This window comes from Channa argus, chromosome 9 (assembly GCF_033026475.1).
Source record: "Channa argus isolate prfri chromosome 9, Channa argus male v1.0, whole genome shotgun sequence".
NCBI lineage: Eukaryota > Metazoa > Chordata > Actinopteri > Anabantiformes > Channidae > Channa > Channa argus.
The window spans coordinates 24,044,794-24,063,150 of record NC_090205.1 but is presented as its reverse complement, the minus strand read 5'-3'; the positions used below and the strand labels follow the sequence as shown (position 1 = coordinate 24,063,150).

At 41.9% G+C, this 18,357-nt stretch overlaps 1 protein-coding gene across 1 annotated transcript; it reads left to right on the top strand.

Moving 5' to 3' along the window:
* Positions 1-5,918: 5,918 nt before the first annotated feature.
* LOC137133039 (insulin-like growth factor-binding protein 5) lies at positions 5,919-17,838 on the top strand. The gene is made up of 4 exons (XM_067516156.1): positions 5,919-6,793; positions 14,057-14,271; positions 14,464-14,583; positions 14,985-17,838. The coding sequence occupies exons 1-4, from the start codon at positions 6,460-6,462 to the stop codon at positions 15,114-15,116; spliced, it is 801 nt and encodes a 266-aa protein (XP_067372257.1). The 5' UTR covers positions 5,919-6,459; the 3' UTR covers positions 15,117-17,838.
* The last annotated feature ends 519 nt before the right edge of the window (positions 17,839-18,357 follow it).

The following is an 18,357-nucleotide window of genomic DNA, read 5'->3' as shown; positions in this document are numbered from 1 at the left end:
CGAGCACATTAATGTATTTGATCTGAGCTCCAGCAGGGTGTTGGCATTAAGACTTAACATCTGCAAGCGTGTCTCCAACTGTCCAAAATGTCATTCATACCCGAGACTTGGCACAAATTTGTTCTGCCTGGTTTCAGTCTTTTTGCCTGGAGCTATTACTGTACCATACAGCATCTGGCACTGACAGAGGCATGTTGGCATGGAGTGGGTAAAAAGTAGTAGGCACTTGTTTTAGAAACTGTTTTCTTTTTCCTTTGTTTTGTATTTATTTGTCTGATATTTGTGTAATATACTGTATGCATGTATGTACCTGACTGCTGTCACTCTGCTGAATCTATTTTCATATTGCTGATAAATGAGGTATGTTCATTATTCTGAGGGCTTTCTTGAATTGTTGGCACCAGTTGAATTTAGTTGAATTATAGTCGGAATTATACTGTTGATTTTAGCCTCTGACATGAGTAAGAACATTAGAGCGTATAAATACTTTAATTCACAAAGTGCAGAAAGTGTTTTGAAATATAGTTTAAATACTACTTAATGTAAAAATTTTAAAAATTATGATTAGTCATTTTTTGGTCAGCTCACTGCCTCCATGCACATGCACACGTACACAAAGTTAAAAAAAAAAAAAAACCTCTTGTCAAATTTGATTGCATAATGTGACCTGTCAAATAGAAGCACGAGAACTAAGATGGTTACGTGTACGTGAGGCAAAGAAAAATGTAGCTGCTTGTGAATCATCTTTGAAGCTTAAGAAGTGAAACAGCAACCTTGTGTTAGCCATTTCAGGCTACAAGTTTGGCTAAGGACCAGACCACAAAGCAAAACCATCCCATAGGGCTCAGCCCCTCAGCCCCTCCTCTTAGCCTCTCCTTGGTTTCATGCACATGCTTAAATGGCCTTTGTTTTGGAAATGCTCTAGGCCAACCATACATTAATAGACTAAAAAGACGGCCACTTGTGTAAGGTTTTGCACTTAACAGCCAGCTTATCTCGATCTGCAGAGTTTCCATCACAGTGCTCAGATAAGCCTTTGCACGGTCTCACGTTACAAGATCATGCAGGTCTTCTCATGGTCACATCGTGGCGATTCAACCTTAATGGAAACCCGCAGGACAGTCATTACTACAAAGTTCCCCAAGCTGTTGAGAAGGCCACTATAGCAACGCCGTCAACTATAGAGAGTGATCTGAGTATTTCTCAGTATTTGGTGAATTAAAAGCTTTGTGCACACTTCCAAATGATCTGTTTAAGACAATAAACCACATTTGTCAGATTTATTTTTTATTTCTTTCAGACGTGAGTTGTGAACTGCTCAGAGTGAGCCAACGCACATATACAGATAAAACCACCACAGTTTCTTCAGTCATTTTCAAAATGAGATTTAGTCTACTAAGGTGGATTTCATCTGCTTCAAGGCTGAAACTGATCAGTGTTTTTGTATTGGAGCTGACAACAGCTCATATTTTGCATTGATATTTAATACAGTTTGTTAGAATCTGACCATATTCATGCATGAAAAAGGCATTTTTCTTTTTCGTTTTTGGCAGTGATTAAGGCTCTCTGAAACTGCATTTATACCATAAGTCAAATCTCGTCTTACTTTCTTTCACTCACATTCACAATTTATCACATCTCATACCATTATAGAGGTTACTGTCTGCACAGCGCAGCAAGTTTTATTCCACAGTTGACACAATAGTCTGTATTGTGTCAACTGTGGAATAAAACAGGTTAATTACTGGAGCCATGCTGTCTGGTCGCAACAGATATACACAACAACACCTTTCTGTATGTCCTTGGAAGGGGGACTGTTTGTGTGCCGGAGAGTGTTTGTATATCACTCACTGCTCTTGTTTATATGAAAGTGACGAGCAGCATTCTCTGGCATTTGTTATTTTCCATTTATGGGGAATGCACGGACATAAGGCACAAATACACCTGCACAAAGACACATCACCATTTACTACTGCTTGAAGCAGAGAAACAACAAAGTGCCATTTCATTCACTCATACATGCACATACACATACACAGGCACACAAAGACACGTGGACAGAGAGAGTATTGTCCATCAAATGTACACAAAGTTTGTTCTCAGAGCAAATGCTGCATAAGAAAATGGCAGCTTTGGCTCATAAGTTTGAAATTGTAATAATAAAAAGACATGTCTGTGGGTGTTTGTTAAATATATATAGCATGATGTACAACCTCAGTTAAAAAGTTAACAGTTTTTTTTAAATTGCAATAGAACTAAAATCTTGGATTGTTAATTCATTTAAACCTTTATTTATTTGACAAATGTACTGACCGAATTTAGAGTTTAATGCCTGCAACACACTAAACGTTGAGACAAAAGGCAAAATAAGACAGAAAAGATTTATAAAAGCAAAAAAAAAAAAAAAAAAAAACGTCAACACCGTCCCCGATGATTCCAAAATTAACAAGTTAATTGGTAACAGATGAGGGTATCATGATTTGGTATAAAAAAAAAAAAAGCATCCACCAAAAAGCTTTGCCAGCAAAGTTAATGGCTCACTACTTTGTGCCAAAAGTCATGAAAGAAATCAGTCCATTCAAAAACAGTTTTTCTCAATGCAATATTGGAAATAATCTCAGTATTTAAAGGCCAAAGGTGGAAACCATGTGTGTGACCTTTTGGCCCTCAGGCAGCTCTGCATGAGAAAACGTCATGCTGCCATGAGAATTATAAGTTATATTATTTAAGTTCCCTGTTTAGTGTGTTTTAGGGAGAAAAAGAAAGAAAGTTGGGGTCTAGGTGGCAAAGACAACCTGACCATCTAGACTGATATCAGTGAATGGTGGAAAGGCCAACATCTGTGCTGGTACTGTTTGGGGGTGCAACATTGTCATGGGTGAGGCATATTTGTAAAAGTGCCATCAATACAGAGGTGTATACTTTGGTTTCAAAGACATAAGCTGTGTGTGTGTGTGTTCACTTTTATGACTGTGGTGCAGGAACCAAAGTCTAAATTTGCTTCTATTTGCAAGTTGGTCAGTGATAGTTGAAAATCTTTTCTTTGCACTTTTGTCGGATAAATGAAGAACAATTAGTTTAGTACTTGTTACTGAGAAAATGTGCCAACTTTTCTACAAATGGGGTTGGTACTGTCACACTGCAGACCAGACACACACAGTCACAAAGAAAAACAAAGTTATACATCAGAAAAGTTACCTCACTCTTTTTCCCCCTTATTGTTTGAGAATAGATGTTACAGCTGATCCATCATGACCTGTCAGAATGTTAGAATCACTTTCACACCAAAGATCGACTCCTCTCAGCTTGTCTCCTCAGGGGTCGCCACAGCGAAGCGTGTTCCGCACTTTGATTTGGCATGAGTTTTTATGCTGGATGCCCTTCCTGCTGCAACCCTCCCATTTTATTCAGGCTTGGGACAGGCAACAAGGTAGCCCTAGGTGACGCGGTGGGGCAGCACCTGGTCGGGTGGGATTCTATCCCCCGGACTTCTGCATCCTAACCCAATGAGTCACCAGGCCCCCGATCACTTTTACATCACTTTTTGTTATTTACCCACTTGCTTTTTTCAAGTTAGAACTGCACTGTTGGGAAAGAACATAGCTTCCAGAAATAAATATATAAATTAAAACTGTATCATTAATTTAATTTTGTCTAAAATCAGATTGATCAAGTTGATGATGCTTAGCACTTTCTTGTTTCCACGTTTGAACAGAACTATAAGTCTGATGCTTCAGTCCAAGTAGCCCAGGCGATATTCACATTGACACTACTGAACAGTTGAACCTGTGGTTCAGAATGAGAACTGGTCCAGCACATAATTTGTTATTCTTAAGTCAGAATGATACATAGTTAGAAGAACATTGGGAAGCAACAGATGGATTTACACTGAGAAAAAAGAACCCTATGACCTTCCTGTTATTGTAACATGCATTCATTTGTACATCCTTAACCAGGGCTTTTATTAGGAACATATTTTCCTTGTCATCATGTCTCTTCATTCATTGGCTGATGCCCAGCTGAGATTTGGTGGATGCATCCTTAATCCACACTGCTTGACTGTCTTAATCCCATTCATTATCACTGCTCAGGTTTAGCCAAAGCAGCTCAGATTTACCTCTAAAATTGGCTCTTGCACGGTTTTGCCACTCCTGTTAGTTTTGGAGCGAACACTGTCTCACCACAGTTCTTTGCTCCAGAGCTGGCAAGTGAAATTCACCCCGTGCACGTTCTAACACTGTGCATCCCTGACAAAAAAAAAAAAAAGAAAGAAAAACAAAGCCTGTTCCAGATGTTTACGGTTGCAAAAGATAGGAAGCGATAGCATGGATGGAGGCGTTTAAGGGAAAACAGAGGAAAAAGCCAGGAGGGGGTGGGGGTTTGTGGGGCAAACCAGATATGTAAATGGTGGTTTTAAAAGCCTTCAATATCCTCTGCACCCTATGTCATGGCTGAGCTGAAGTAAAAGAAACACCAAACATGTGCCATGTTAATATTGTGGTGAACATAAACGACATTTTGAAAACTATTCAAAAGCGAGTTACACATGTGCATTTAATTATCTATAACTGAGATTATGTAATTATCCATTCACTGAGCACTTGGGGAACATTTTTGGAAGCCCAACATAAACACGTCAGTTGATCTATTTTTAGATATGTATGCATACTAATCCAATAAAGCATGTGCTCTGTGAATCTAGCTGTGACGCAGTGCTTGATTGTGATCAGCATTGTTGTCACTGAGGTGTCATTAATGAGGTCATTGCTCTGACATGTGGGTGAGCGCCTCTCCAGTTTAGCATTGTTAACAGCGCCTTCTAGTGGCCAACGCTTCAACTAACTGAGGTCAGTATCTTATCTGTTGATCTTTCAATCGCAGGAGTTTGATCAAATGATTTCAGCCACATTTAGGAAACGGCTGTGGCCGTTTATCAAGCAGTGAGTGGCTGTGATAAGGAGACCAGATGGAGCTTCCTGACAATCTATTAACAATTACTGACGAAAAAAAGCTGCAAAGATGGAAAGAAAAACCCGGGCTGATTTAGAGTGAATATGTGGTGCAAGAAGAAGCGCGCTGAAGAAATCCGTTATTCTGCATACAGGCTATAAAACAATAGAGCCAAGTTGCACTTAAGTTGTCAGGCTGTTGCCTCAAATCTCAGTTTGTGAAATCTCTCCAGCTCTTTTTTTTTCCTCCCTGTTTCTGTTTTTCTTCTCTGCACATCACTTTCTCACTTTGTGTGTGTGTGTGTGTCTGTGTTGGAGGATTCTCCTTCTGGCTTTGGGTCCAATGGAAGCAACAGGTGCAGGCTTTAAAGGTGAATTATGTGTGGGAGCAGGTAGCCCAGATATCTAAGAGAATATTTGATATTGACTTGTATGACGCAGTATGATCATCTCAATCGGTGATAAATCCAAAGCAGCAATGCTCCGTCCTACTATTCCACCTCCTGACAATGAAGCACATATAGGAGGGAGGTGCCGTTGATTTCGTTTTTTGACACTTGAATAAGTTTAGGAAATACTTTTAAATCCACGAATCTGCGACGGGCATTCTGGTATTATGTGCAGAGACTCACATCATTTTGAGAGTTTTCTTGAATTAAACTCTATTCATATTTACATTTACATTTACATTTAGTCATTTAGCAAACGCTTTTATCCAAAGCGACTTACAAGTGAGGTACAAGGCAAGCAAATAGGAAATGTCTACACAAAAGTGCGATTTTCCAGTCTAACGTGACTTATCTGGGACGTCATTGTACGCACTGTTAGAACAGCTGAAAGATCTTTGGGGAGGGGACTTGGAAGTTACACATCCACAGAAATCCTGCACGTTTTGCGCGCTCCCTCTGCTGAAATGTTGCGTCGCTCTCTGCTCTTGCTTCTTGGCACCTCGGCATCAGTTCAGCCTTCAGGGCGAAAGAGCGATCCTCCTCTGCTGCTGGAAGAAGAAAAAAAAAAAACCGTTTGGCCGCCTGCCAAGTCTTAAAACAAGTGCGCCTCCCTTCAAATGCGTATTCATAGTTAGGGGTTTGGGCTCGGCTGTTTTTAAAAAGGCAAGGCAGCTCTAAAGTTGATCAGACGGCTGAAGAAACTTGTGCTGGAGAAAGTACTGGCGTCCCGACACTGAAGAGGAGAGAAGTAGAGATTTTTTGTGCAAAGATTTGCTTTGCTCCTGCACAGGACAATATCTCGGGAGAAACAGAACACACATTTCCATTAGCTCATTATAAGTATTTTTGCACGGTGCACAATTCAAAGCCTGTAATTAATGTTTTGTTTTTGTTTTTTCAAATAGATAGCAACACTCTTGGATAAAGACTCTTGGCTTTAGCTGTAAAAATCGGATTATCTGACTCAGGCATTGTGTTCATTAGAGCAGTCTACCTTCTCCTCCTCCTCCTCCTCCTCTTCGCATTTGAGGTTTATGCTATAACTGAAGAGAACACCAACAATGATTCTGAGTCTTTGCCTCTTGGTGACATTTATCTTGGGGCTGTCCGGGTGTTTGGGCTCATATGTGCCGTGCGAGCCCTGTGACCAGAAGGCGCTCTCCATGTGCCCTCCGGTCCCAGTCGGCTGCCAGCTGGTCAAGGAGCCGGGCTGCGGCTGCTGCCTAACATGCGCCCTGTCCGAGGGACAGGCGTGCGGGGTTTACACGGGGACCTGCACCCAGGGCCTGCGCTGCCTACCGAGGAGCGGTGAGGAGAAACCCCTGCACGCCCTTCTCCACGGCAGGGGAGTGTGCACCAACGAGAAAGGATACAAACCTGCTCACCCGCCCATAGGTAAGACGCGCACTGGCTCGCTGGCTGAGTAAATGCATGCTCGGGAGCAAACGGTGACTTGAGCGCAGGTATTAACTCATCAATGTAAAAGTGTCAGATCGATCGGGACAGCAGGGTTTCCACTCTCCTCTGTGGATCAGTGTTTGATAACAACTCGTCCCATGCGGGGACCCACTGTGTGCCGCTGTGACTTAGTGTTTAGCGGGAATAATTAACAGACAGATCATCTTTCATAATAAATCCGGCAATTTTGTAATGAATTGTATTTTATCCCCTTTTTAACCCGTTCGTTTTAGAGCATGAGTCGCTGGTGCTCTCTGACACAGTTTGATTGACAGATGGTGTGATTAACTTTTATCCACTGCCTTGATTAAATTGGCTACAGGAGCTTATTCATTCCTTCTCCTCTGCTCTGTGCGCAGATATCTCCTGCACTAAATGCGCACTGATAGCATCAGGCTCAGCATCCAGCTGTAGTCTTATCACTTTTGCGTTCAGCTGTTGATAATGAAGCTTGATGGTAATAGAGGAGTGAATTAAAAACTTTGGTTGGGTGCCCGGTCAACACCGGTTAATCTGTTGCGAGAGGCTCGGCTCTGCGCTGCGGTACGCGCACATGTCCGCGCCTGCGTTGAGCTTGTAAGTGCGGGATAGCGGCTGCCAAACTGCGGTTTAGTAAGACCCCAATGTGGCTGGAATTGATTCGGTTGTAAAATATCGGAGTTTTAAAGCTGCGCGACGTATTAAACGCGTCTTCTCCGTCTGTAGCGTTGATTTTTTTTTTTTCGTGGAACAAGAACTTAATCAAACGCGATGTGTTTTTTTTGGTCCATCCTCACCCCAGAGCGCACAATATTCCTGTATGTCTTCCATTTCTCTCTTTTGCGCCTTGAATTTGTCCTCCCCTTGAGATGTGAAGTCAACCCAGATAGCAGGACAGCACAGAGTGGACAGATGAACCTTTATGGCGAGGGAAGAGTTGGCACCCTACAACTTTTGGTACTTGCTAAAGCAAAATCATGGGTAGATTGAGGTCTTCGGGCTACCCCAAGGGTGGTGTTTAGAGTCGGATTATTACTAAATCTGTATGCGTGAGAAAAGAGATAGAAAGAGAGGCAGACAGGCGGAGGGAGAGGGAGCACTGAATCCCTGAATCATTTAAGCCATTTCTTGGTGTAGCAGAAAGCTCTCACTGTCATTCAAAGTTTAAAAGCTTGTCAGCAACTAGATTAGGAGGTGGTAACCACAAAGGTCTTGGCTACAAGCCTGATTCTATAAAATAAGCCACCACTGGGCTTATTTGGGCTGTTGACAGAGTCATTAGGCTATTTACACCCAGCTAGCAGCTCTCACCTCTCCTCTTGTGTTCTGAAATCCACAACAATCACTGTGTGTGTGTGTTACACAGCACTGATCATCAGTTGAGACAATGTTAAACTGGGCTTGTCAATCCTGTGTGTGTTACCAGTCTCTGTGTGTGTGACAGTGTGTGTGCATTTGCTCTCAGTGTACCTGGGCAGGGCTGTAAGGGTGCATGTGTGTGTGTGATGTTTGCGAGTGACAACACTTCAGGCTGTTGTGTGTCTGGTTTTGCACACACACACACACACACACACACACACACACACACACACACACACACAGAATCGGACTTCTTTGTTGGCCTACAGAGGTAATCAGAGCATCTTTCCCCTGCCTCCGGCACTGCATTCATTGCGTGGTCACTCAGTCGCAACGCAGTGATTCAGCAGAATGCCTCCGGCTGTCTCTTTTCTTCTGAAGGACCTTCTGTCAAACAGCTTCACGGATGGGAACTGGTGAGCTTCTGGTTTCCTGTGGTGTGGGGTTGCAGCTGTCTGTGTGCTCATACCAGCTGAGCAAGGCAAACACAGGGAGGAGGAGCTCAAGTGTCCGCCACAGTCAGGAGGCCATGAGAGCCGCAGCTTGCTAAATATTGAGTGGGGAAGCCAAACAATGGACGAGAGGCATCTTTGCTATCAGCCTCCCCTCTCGTTCCTTAAAGAATCCTGGCCACCATCAGTCTCTGTCTGGATTCATGTCAAAGCAGTGCATTTTTCATATTTTGCTCTCGGCGCTGTGATCTTCCCCACCAACACACACACACATATACACACACATTTACACTCCAATGCATGAATCATTCCCTGGAAAGCTTGCCAACAGATATGACAGATATGGCAGCAGGCCCCTCGTCCTTCGAGCTTCTGAAAGACCCTTATGTTTTAACAGATTGCTCTTTGCCAAGAAACAAAAGATGATTAGGGAGTGGCTCCACGTCCAGAATACTCCAACACACATGGACAAAAATGCTGTGGCCCTTATTAACATAGCAGCAGGAAACACGGTGCCTTCACTGACAACTTTAATGCTTAATATTTGTCTTGGCTCGTAAGATGAAGTTTATAGCCTGTGGCCAACTATCTGAATAGTTAGAGGCGTGTTTCACATTACATCTATGTCATGAATATTTACTACAATTAGTGAGTCAAGCAACTGCAACTTCAGACGCTTGAAAGTTTGCTCCAGAACTTCAAAGATCTATTTTCACAGGTTGGCCTTCTCATATCAGAGCACCGTGTCCAACTGTGACAACTACCATTTGTTTCTCCAACACTTGCTGTTCGTCTCTATTGACGACCAGCCACCGTACTCTGCTGTGGATATTGCATGCTCAGACAGATACGCCACATCAGATATAGTTTCATGGACGACCTCATCTGAAAGGAAGAAATGTATGTGGCTCTCTGTCTGTCTCACCTTGAACATCTGAGACTAAATCGGTTGCAGGTGCCAGTTAGGAATTAACGGAAAGATAGTTTTCTCAATATATCACAAGGACTTGGAGACAATTAGTGGAACATATGACTCTGGCAAAAGGTTAAGAATAATTTGTAGTAATAGTAGTGATAAAACTTGTCTTTTGAGGTGTAGTATGACCATGGGGGCTGTCTATGCCAGGCAAATAAGCTCTTCGGCACACCTGATTTTGTCCTGTAAAACTTTATGGTGGAATTCGTACGGCTAACGATTCTGAGCATTTAAAAAGGGGGGCTCCACCGACTTCTCTGAAACAGAGTTGCTCCAAATGTGAGACAGGTGAACCTTTTGTTGTTCCAAGTCTCAGCTATAATGCTCTTACTTTTTGCATTGTTGCTTCCCTGAAATTCTCTTTTATAGCTATGGAAACTGCGTTATTTGTTGAATCTTAGTTTGATCACGTAGAAGCAAAAGACATAATGTTGCATAAACAAGCAGTTGTACATTACGTCCAGTCACACTCTGCTCTCACCAAAATAGTTGCTTTTGCCACTGGGGAGTTGGAACATCACTATACCCAGCAATTGTGTTGCTGTGATGCAAGAGTTAAAAAGAGGCTGCGTCCATCCTTGTGGCTTGTTGAAATCCCAAAGTCAGATGTGGGGGCGAGACCTCAGACCAAAATTAGGAATGTACAGTAGAACAGCCATGCGCTGTACACTGATAATGGACTTTTCACACGATCGCTTGCAGCTTTTGAGCAAACTGTAAACAGGTCAGAAAGTTTGCTTACCTATAGGAGCATTTCCCCCTTGGAAAAACTTTGCATCCTCTCATAAGACATGTTTTGTGATTTATAATCCTTGAATTGTTCTTGTTGCTATTTATACCATGCATTCAGAAAAGCAGGAAACTTTTTGATTGCAGTGAACATAATCTGTGTGCACAATACCATGGGAAGAGTTATTTCCTGCATATTCAGTAGCTGATTGAGAGCATGCACAGGGCTGAACAACTGGAATTCCAGTGCAACAACAAAACATAAGCATGAAAATAAAATTCCTTTGTTCTTGTGGTCAAACACGAGTCTATATTTTTTCTTATTGCTGCAACTTGTTTTGGAAGGGAACCTTTTCCAGGCCGTCAAGCTTCACGCACCAACGTCAAATGGTGTGCAGAAGGTTTAAAAAAAAAAAAAAAAACTGTTAGAATTAGAATTTCAATTTTTATATTACTAACTTCTCTGCTGCCGCACACACATCATCAGTGACTGGCACAACTCCACTAGGCTGTTCACACCTCCCTTTCTGCTCTAGAAACTGCGGGGTTATCAGGCCATGGCCTTGCTTTCAAATATTAAGTAGCTGAGGCCGTCTGAGGCTCAAGGATGGTTTACTAACGCTACGCTTTATATGTCACAGGCCCTCAGGCTCATTTATCCCCACAATTATCTTGTCCTACCCCCTATTGAGATTAAACAGCACCTCTATTCACCAGCCTCTTACATGTTGTAAAGATGTAATTTCAGACTGGCTTAATCAAAGGCAGGATGAAACAAACATGGTGTAATGCTGGGAAATCCAATAAAAGGTGGGAGAATCTATTGTGCAAGGTTTTTTTGTTTTTGCTATTGGAATTATTACAGCTTTCCAAAATCCAAAGAAGGGGTAACTTACCTTTCATGCTTGGATTGCTGCTCATAAGAAACTTGGGATATTCATGAAGCATAATTGTGTGCAGATGTTAATTTTTAAACAGAGAAGTATCAGGTGCACCTTCTTTGGCTACTCTGCTCCTCTTGTCCTAATGAAATCTGTAGCTTGAGTAGAGGGAGAGAGATAGTGGCACAACTTTGGGCTCACTTGAATGGGAGAGCTGCACATGACTTGGCTCACTTGGCTCCCATCCAGCATCTTGGCTGAGTTTCAGGAGTTAAACACAGACCCTCTAAGCCTCCTTTACAAGCTGGGTACCCTGAGCATGGAAAAACTGAGTTTTTGTGGCTGCACTGAAGAGCCCACTTCAGAAGAGATGAATTTAGAGATTTTGTGAGTGAAGGATAAAACAAGTCAGACTCCATTGTCTTTGGAAAAGCTGGAGGAATTTCACAAAGCACATTAAAAATAGTTTCTACTACGTGTTGTCTAAAGACAGACATTTTCTCAATGTGACTGACTTGTGAGGTGAGTATAATCAATGCGCCAAGACTTAGACCGGTCTTCGTCTGGCCTGTTTATATGGTCAAATGAGATTACACATGAAAGAAGAATGCATCTTAAAAAAAAAAAAAAAAAAAAAACCACAGCCTTTATTTTTCAAAACCATATTTCTTTGCCAAATATGTGGCATGTTAATCAAATGCCCTGAGAAATTATTGGACTGTGTAGCAGAAATAAAAGTTTTTTTCCACAGTGGTCACATGCTTGGTGTACACAGGAATGCTTGTTTGACATATTTATTTATAGCAGGCAATAGCCTCGTAGTCTGAGCGGGGAGACACAAGGACATATCTAAACACAAACCAAGGCCTGCCAAGTCATGAGTTGTGAGATTAATTTCAAAGAGGCAGCAGTGCAGTGCAGAAGCCAAAGACCCAATTCTGGTAATCACCCTGCCACTACCTCCTTCCCTTCCTCCCTCCCTCCCCTTCCAGAGACTCCAGACACTCATGCTGTGTCAGGCTCTTTGAACATCGGTTTCTCGGAGCTTGTGTCCTTGTTACGTTTCAGCGCCTTTCTCCACGGTGGCCGTGTTCTAACAGGCCAGTCAGCAAAGTTATGGCAACTTTAAATCATATTTTCCCTCATGCTCCCTAAACAAGTGTGGAAGTTATTTTGTCAGCAGCAGCAGCAGGAGCAGCAGTTGGCCTATAGTTGGCAGCCAACATTCCTCTGGTTCAGTGCGTCTGGCCCTGTGCACCACGGCGGGTTTCCTTGTCAGATAAATATAACCAGGGTCATCCACTGGCACCATCGCTTCAGCCAGTTGGGGCCTGGCAAAGTCCCCACAATAACTCTGTACTTATGGTACAGCTAAGCCAAGGGTGGGGTGGGGGAGCAAGAGGGCTTCTTTCTGCGCCCTCAAAGAACCTCTGGCTGGGGGTCTGGACTTAAGAGGCTGAGCCCCAAAGATGGGAGAAGGGGAGTGGAGAGGGGCAAGTTTAAGGATAAAAGGACCTGAACTTGTGAATATCCTGTCAAGAAAGACTCTGAGATCTCTAAGGCTATAGCTCCCCCTGGGGGAGCTGAAATCATGTCTAAGGACAACATAAAATGTGACAGAAAGGTACAAGCATTTATACGAGTGCACAGAGCATCTGGGTTTTCCTTAGCTTGACATTTGAATCAGTTTAATGTAGGGCACGTCTGTATAAATTTACTACACTCACAGGCCTCAGTCTCTGTTGCAGTTGCAGCCATCCAGAGTACGTGTTAGCAGATTTTCCAGGCACACTCTAGGCGAACAAGAAATGTGAGGCAGTTTTCCCAAGTCAGTCACAAACATGCACTGCCATGTATGTGTGTATCTGTATTTATGTGAGATTTCAGCAAGAGTCGGTGATGTTGAGGATATTAAAGAAACTGTCCGTACATTAACAGACACATTCTAAATAGCTAGTGTCTTTCTTTCGTGCTCTCACGGATGCAGGTCAGCTGCAATTTATCTTACACAAATGGATATTTGAGAATTACTCAGTTCAGAGGGATAATGAGTTTAGCTAATGTTTGACTGCAGCTGTGAGAGGTCCTCAGCTGTTGATCTTAGCTTCAGCCTCCTGTCCTCTGTAAACAAATGCTAAGCAGCAGTTGGTGGGACAAACCAAAAACACACCTGGTATTGTTTTTGTGTGGCACCATGTGGCTGCAGAACTTTACATATGCACATAGCTGCAAAAGAGTCCGTTTATGGAAATCAGAACACAGCTAGATATATAGTGAATATTTGAGTTACATACAATGTTTCAAATAAAACACATACGTTAATACCAATGAAACAATTACAGCTTTTATTTTGCTGATGCACTAGGCAGCCATATTGGATTGTGAGGTCAGGGTTGCTCAGGTTTGCCCAACATAAGGGGGGATTCCAGTCGGAAATTCCAACTGGGATCTCAGAAATTTTGACTTCTGGGTATAAATTGGGTGCACCGATAACGTCATAAGTGCTATTGCAGGGGCAAAACTAGTACCAAACTACAACAGGTGCCCACTGGCCTTAGGGCTCTTGAATGAGAGAGCAGGGACAAATGATGGACTTGGAGAACTTGTTGTTCAACACTGTTAATGTGGAGTTTACATTTGAATGTTTAAATTAATTTAGACTTTTCTTCATTAGAGCAAAGGTCAGGCACAACGCACAAGCTGTTTCTCACATAAAATTTTAGAATAAATGTTTTTAGTGTGGCGTACATAGAAAAATGTGAACACATAAAGATGCTTCTTTTGTATTGTTAGAAGATGTGACAACAGCATGTCTTATTTGCAGATCGGGAGTCTCGAGAACATGACGACATCATGACCACAGAGATTACTGAGGAGTTGCAGCCGGCTAAAGTGCCAATCCACTCCAAACACATTGTGAACACTAAAAAAGTCCATGCACTGCGCAAGGAGCAAAAGAGGAATCTGGGCAAGCAGCGCACCATAAGCTCTGCCACGGACTACTCCCCTCTGGCCATCGACAAGCACGAGCCAGAATTTGTAAGTAGTGCACATTAGTTTGGAATGAATTTTAGAGATACTGTGAACCTTTCGGATTCTGCATCTTCTTGTGGTAATAAAAGGCACTGTGGCAGGTTTTGCTACATAGCTACATACTTGTGTAATCTGATTTGAGAAGGGTCTATGAGTTCAGTTTACTTACTTTTAACGTTGTGTTGCCACTCACCAAAGGGGCCATGCAGGAGAAAACTGGATGGGATCATACAGGGAATGAAAGATACTTCCCGTGTAATGGCTCTGTCCTTGTACCTCCCCAACTGTGACAAAAGAGGATTCTTCAAGCGCAAGCAGGTGAGTGTACTTGAGTATCGTCCCATATAAGGATGGTGGTGGGAGGGATGTGGAGTGTAGGGGTGAACTTTGCGTGAATATTTCAATCTCCATTGTCATTGGGTGAGAGGTGGGGTACGCCCTGGACCCATTTCCTCTCTGTCCTGCTGGGCGTGCTTCTTCTGCTCAGCCATGACCTTCGGCCTGCAAACATCTAGAACTTATTGGAAGGGTTACTGCAAATTAAATGAACTAAAGGAAAGATCTTGTAGTACTGGCCTTCACCATAACTAACTTTTCGAATAGTCACTATGTCACCAAGGTACTATCTTATCTCAAAACGACAGGCAGAAAATCTTTGCTGAGTGATTGACCACTTTACCTGTTTCCACTAAAACTACATCATGTTGTCTTGCCCACAGTGCAAGCCCTCTCGCGGCCGTAAACGAGGTATCTGCTGGTGCGTGGACAAATATGGCGTTCAGCTGCCCGGCACAGACTACACTGGAGGGGACATTCAGTGTAAGGACCTGGAGAGCAGCAACAACGAGTGAAAAAGTCCACCCTTGACCCCAACCCCCATAACTCCCTCTCCCTCCCACCACCATCCTTAATTACCATGTGACCCAGGGCTCACACCTTCTCTCTGAATCACTCCTGTATGCTCTGCCCTCTGTTCACTTCAAGATAGTTTTTTTAATTGGAAAAAAGAAGAAAAGAACAGGCTGAAAAAAGAAACCTGTAATTTGATTTTTCTTTTCCTTTCTGTTGTTGACCAAGCACTCATCTCTAAATGAGGGGAAACGTCCCAGAAGATTTACTAGACCCCTTGACAATTGCTCATGGGAACCCTTACTACAAGCTGGGTCCCCTGGTTGCAGATCCATGAAACTATATGCACACAGTGGATATATTTTTATAGGGGTTTCAATACAACACTTTGTATACTATAAAATTAACACAAAATCATTTTGAAGAAATAAGAATCATCAGGCATACCGAATGAAAACAGATCAGTTTCAGGCTGTGGAACATGATGCCATCATGGAACTGACAATTGGCAAGTTTTTTGTCTATTTTCCAAAAGAAAAAAAAAGAAACATGAGATAGGGACATGCTGTAACAGTTGACTCTATCTGGGTTTGTGGTTCTGTCAGAGCACTTATGAATAGGGGAACCTGCATAGATATGTGTAACTTCACAAAACGATGCATGCATGAATGTGTGCGAGTGTGTGTGTGTGTGTATATGTACAGTGCGGAATGCATGGTATGTAATCAAACCTATGTTGGTGTATGAGGGAGTGAGCCTATTACAGATAAGAATGTCTTTTTTTCCGTTGTCTTTTGTTTGATTTTGTCACAAGTATCGCTTGCGCTTGAAGTGGTCTTGAGGCTGGCCTTCTATTCAATGTAAAGTATGTCTCGGGACACGGCGCGTTCAGAAACAAGAGAGTAAGCAGATCGTCACAGATGAACCTATCTAAGTGGCTCTTTGACTATGTAGCTAGCCTGATATGCCAACTGTGCCTCTTTGAACAGACACTACCATGCAGGGCGACACAGACCTTAGAGAGCGCTGACTCTACTGGTGAAATAAAGATTTTCAGCTTAAGTGACGGGATTCAAGTTTGACTCCAATTTTTCAAGTTGACTGTTTATTCAAACTTGCCAGTCAGGCCGGTTGTATGGTTTTGTTTGTGCTGTTTTTTGTTTTTTTTTTTGCCTTCAGTGAAGTAAAGATGCCCACTTTTGAGCCATGTTTCTTTATCAAGTGGTTTCCCCTCAGTACTGCTACTACATTGTAACCATGGTGTATTACATTACATTTAAATATAGTTATTGAATGTTGTTTTTTCTGCTACAAACAAAGTATGACAACAATGTAATTGTGTTTGAAAAAAAGATTTTAGCCTGTTAAAAAAAGAAAAGAAAAGAAGACTAGATCTTCATAGGCTGTCCTAAAGTCCTTTGACTAGAGGGCAGTCAAAGAAGCTAACCCTCTGAAACCCTTGCTTACATGCATCCATGCAAATATTTTCTAGCTACATAAAGGAAGCATGACAGTGGTTACAGGTTATAACTCGGTCATCTAAGTAGAGTTGTTCGCAAGTCACAGTGCCTTCCTACATGCAAACACATTTTAAATAGTGACGTGAAAGAGACATGGATATCATACGGGGCAATTTTCTTTTTCAGACAACCCCCGCTGGGGTAGATACTTGAGAAGATGATAAAGAGGTCTAGAGGTTTAGTTCTGATTAAGACGAGAACAGTGAATGTGGTAGGCCCTGTAAAGCAACACATCCACCTGTACCTTGGGGCAATTCTGGATAAGAATAACATGATATGAATTGCAGTCAGCTAAACCTCCCTCTTCTCTTTCTTTGACAATCAATAAGCTAAAATTCTTGCTTTTTCATGTGAATGCCAATGTATATGATTGACAGGGAGGGTAATCCAAAGGATGTTTAGAGATCGATCGACATTCCCTTTGCTGCAATGAAAGGGAAATGAAATGTGCATCCTAAATGGCTTCCGGTTAGTAATATATTGTCGAGGCCCCACTACCAACACCAAATCCCCACTACCACTTTCCAAAAAAAAAAAAAAGAAAAAAAAAGAAAGAAAAAAAAGCAGCTTGCACTTATTTCAGTTATTCATTATTAATATTGGCGCACAACAACATCCTAAGATGTGATATCATGAAGTTAGTGGGACAAAAATTAATAATAATAATAATGATAATAATAATAATAATAATAAGCAGCCACAAAAGCTAAATGTTGTGTTATCTTGTGCTTACCTTGTAAAGGTGGTGCTTTGAGGTAATATTTGTCGACAGGGGCTGTGCAGCCCATGCCTGGGACCTGCAATACGGCAACATCTTTTACGTAAAAATAGACTAGTAACACACAACTAGAGATTCTCATGGCCTATTGCACAGAAATGAGAGTTGGGACAAAGAGGGGAGAAAAGAGGCAGAGGGAAGAGGAAGAGCAAGCGCCATGGGCAGTGGTCATAATCAGGGCCTAGCCACTTCCCCGATATGGGGTCACCAACTGCATGACATTAGATACAGTTAGTACAGACAATTATCAGAGAAAATCTGTGAAAACCTGGGGAATTCAATACTGCAAACAGGAGTTTCATTCAAAAATTCTTGAGTTTAATTATTTCATCTCTGGAACTGTTTATTGTCTTGATAATTCGAGGGCGTGATTGCTCTAAGTTCCAGGGAATTGTTGTTACTTTGTGTTTCTGGATTAAAGGTTAATTGTAAAAAAAAAAGAAAATTCCCACCTTTTTTCCCACCGGTCTCTTCCTGTTTTTCACACCTGTTTGTGAGTAATGACGTCCTCAGGTTTCTCATCTCATACTTGGTTTAAACTCATATTCACATTTCATACTTCCGTAGTACAGTAAATGACAGTACAGCTTTTTTCTGAATACATAACACTTTGGATGTAATGAGATAACACAATTGGTTTTCTTAATTTGGTGTTCACTGGCTTGTGAAATAGACCCATCAATGGCAGGAGGATAGCGAGAAATAAAATGGTCAGTATTTGGAACTTCATAAGACGAATAAGAAAAGAAAAAAAACAAAAAAATCTCAAATTATTAAAGTGAATATCACTGTGTAATATTTATTCAACTTGTAATTTATGTACTCTTTTAACCTTTGTCTTTTTTTTTTTGTTATGACAAAGCATTTATTTAAATAAAGTTATGTATTCATTTAAGCTTCTGTGTGAAGTTTTCATTTCTAGCGTTGCCTTTTTGAGAGGAGTAA

Coding starts and splice junctions, on each gene's coding strand:
- LOC137133039 (XM_067516156.1), top strand. CDS start 6,460: ATGATTCTGAGTCTTTGCCTCTTGGTGACATTTATCTTGGGGCTGTCC. Junction 6,794..14,056: donor ACCTGCTCACCCGCCCATAG/GTAAGACGCGCA, acceptor TCTTATTTGCAG/ATCGGGAGTCTCGAGAACAT. Junction 14,272..14,463: donor ACAAGCACGAGCCAGAATTT/GTAAGTAGTGCA, acceptor CACTCACCAAAG/GGGCCATGCAGGAGAAAACT.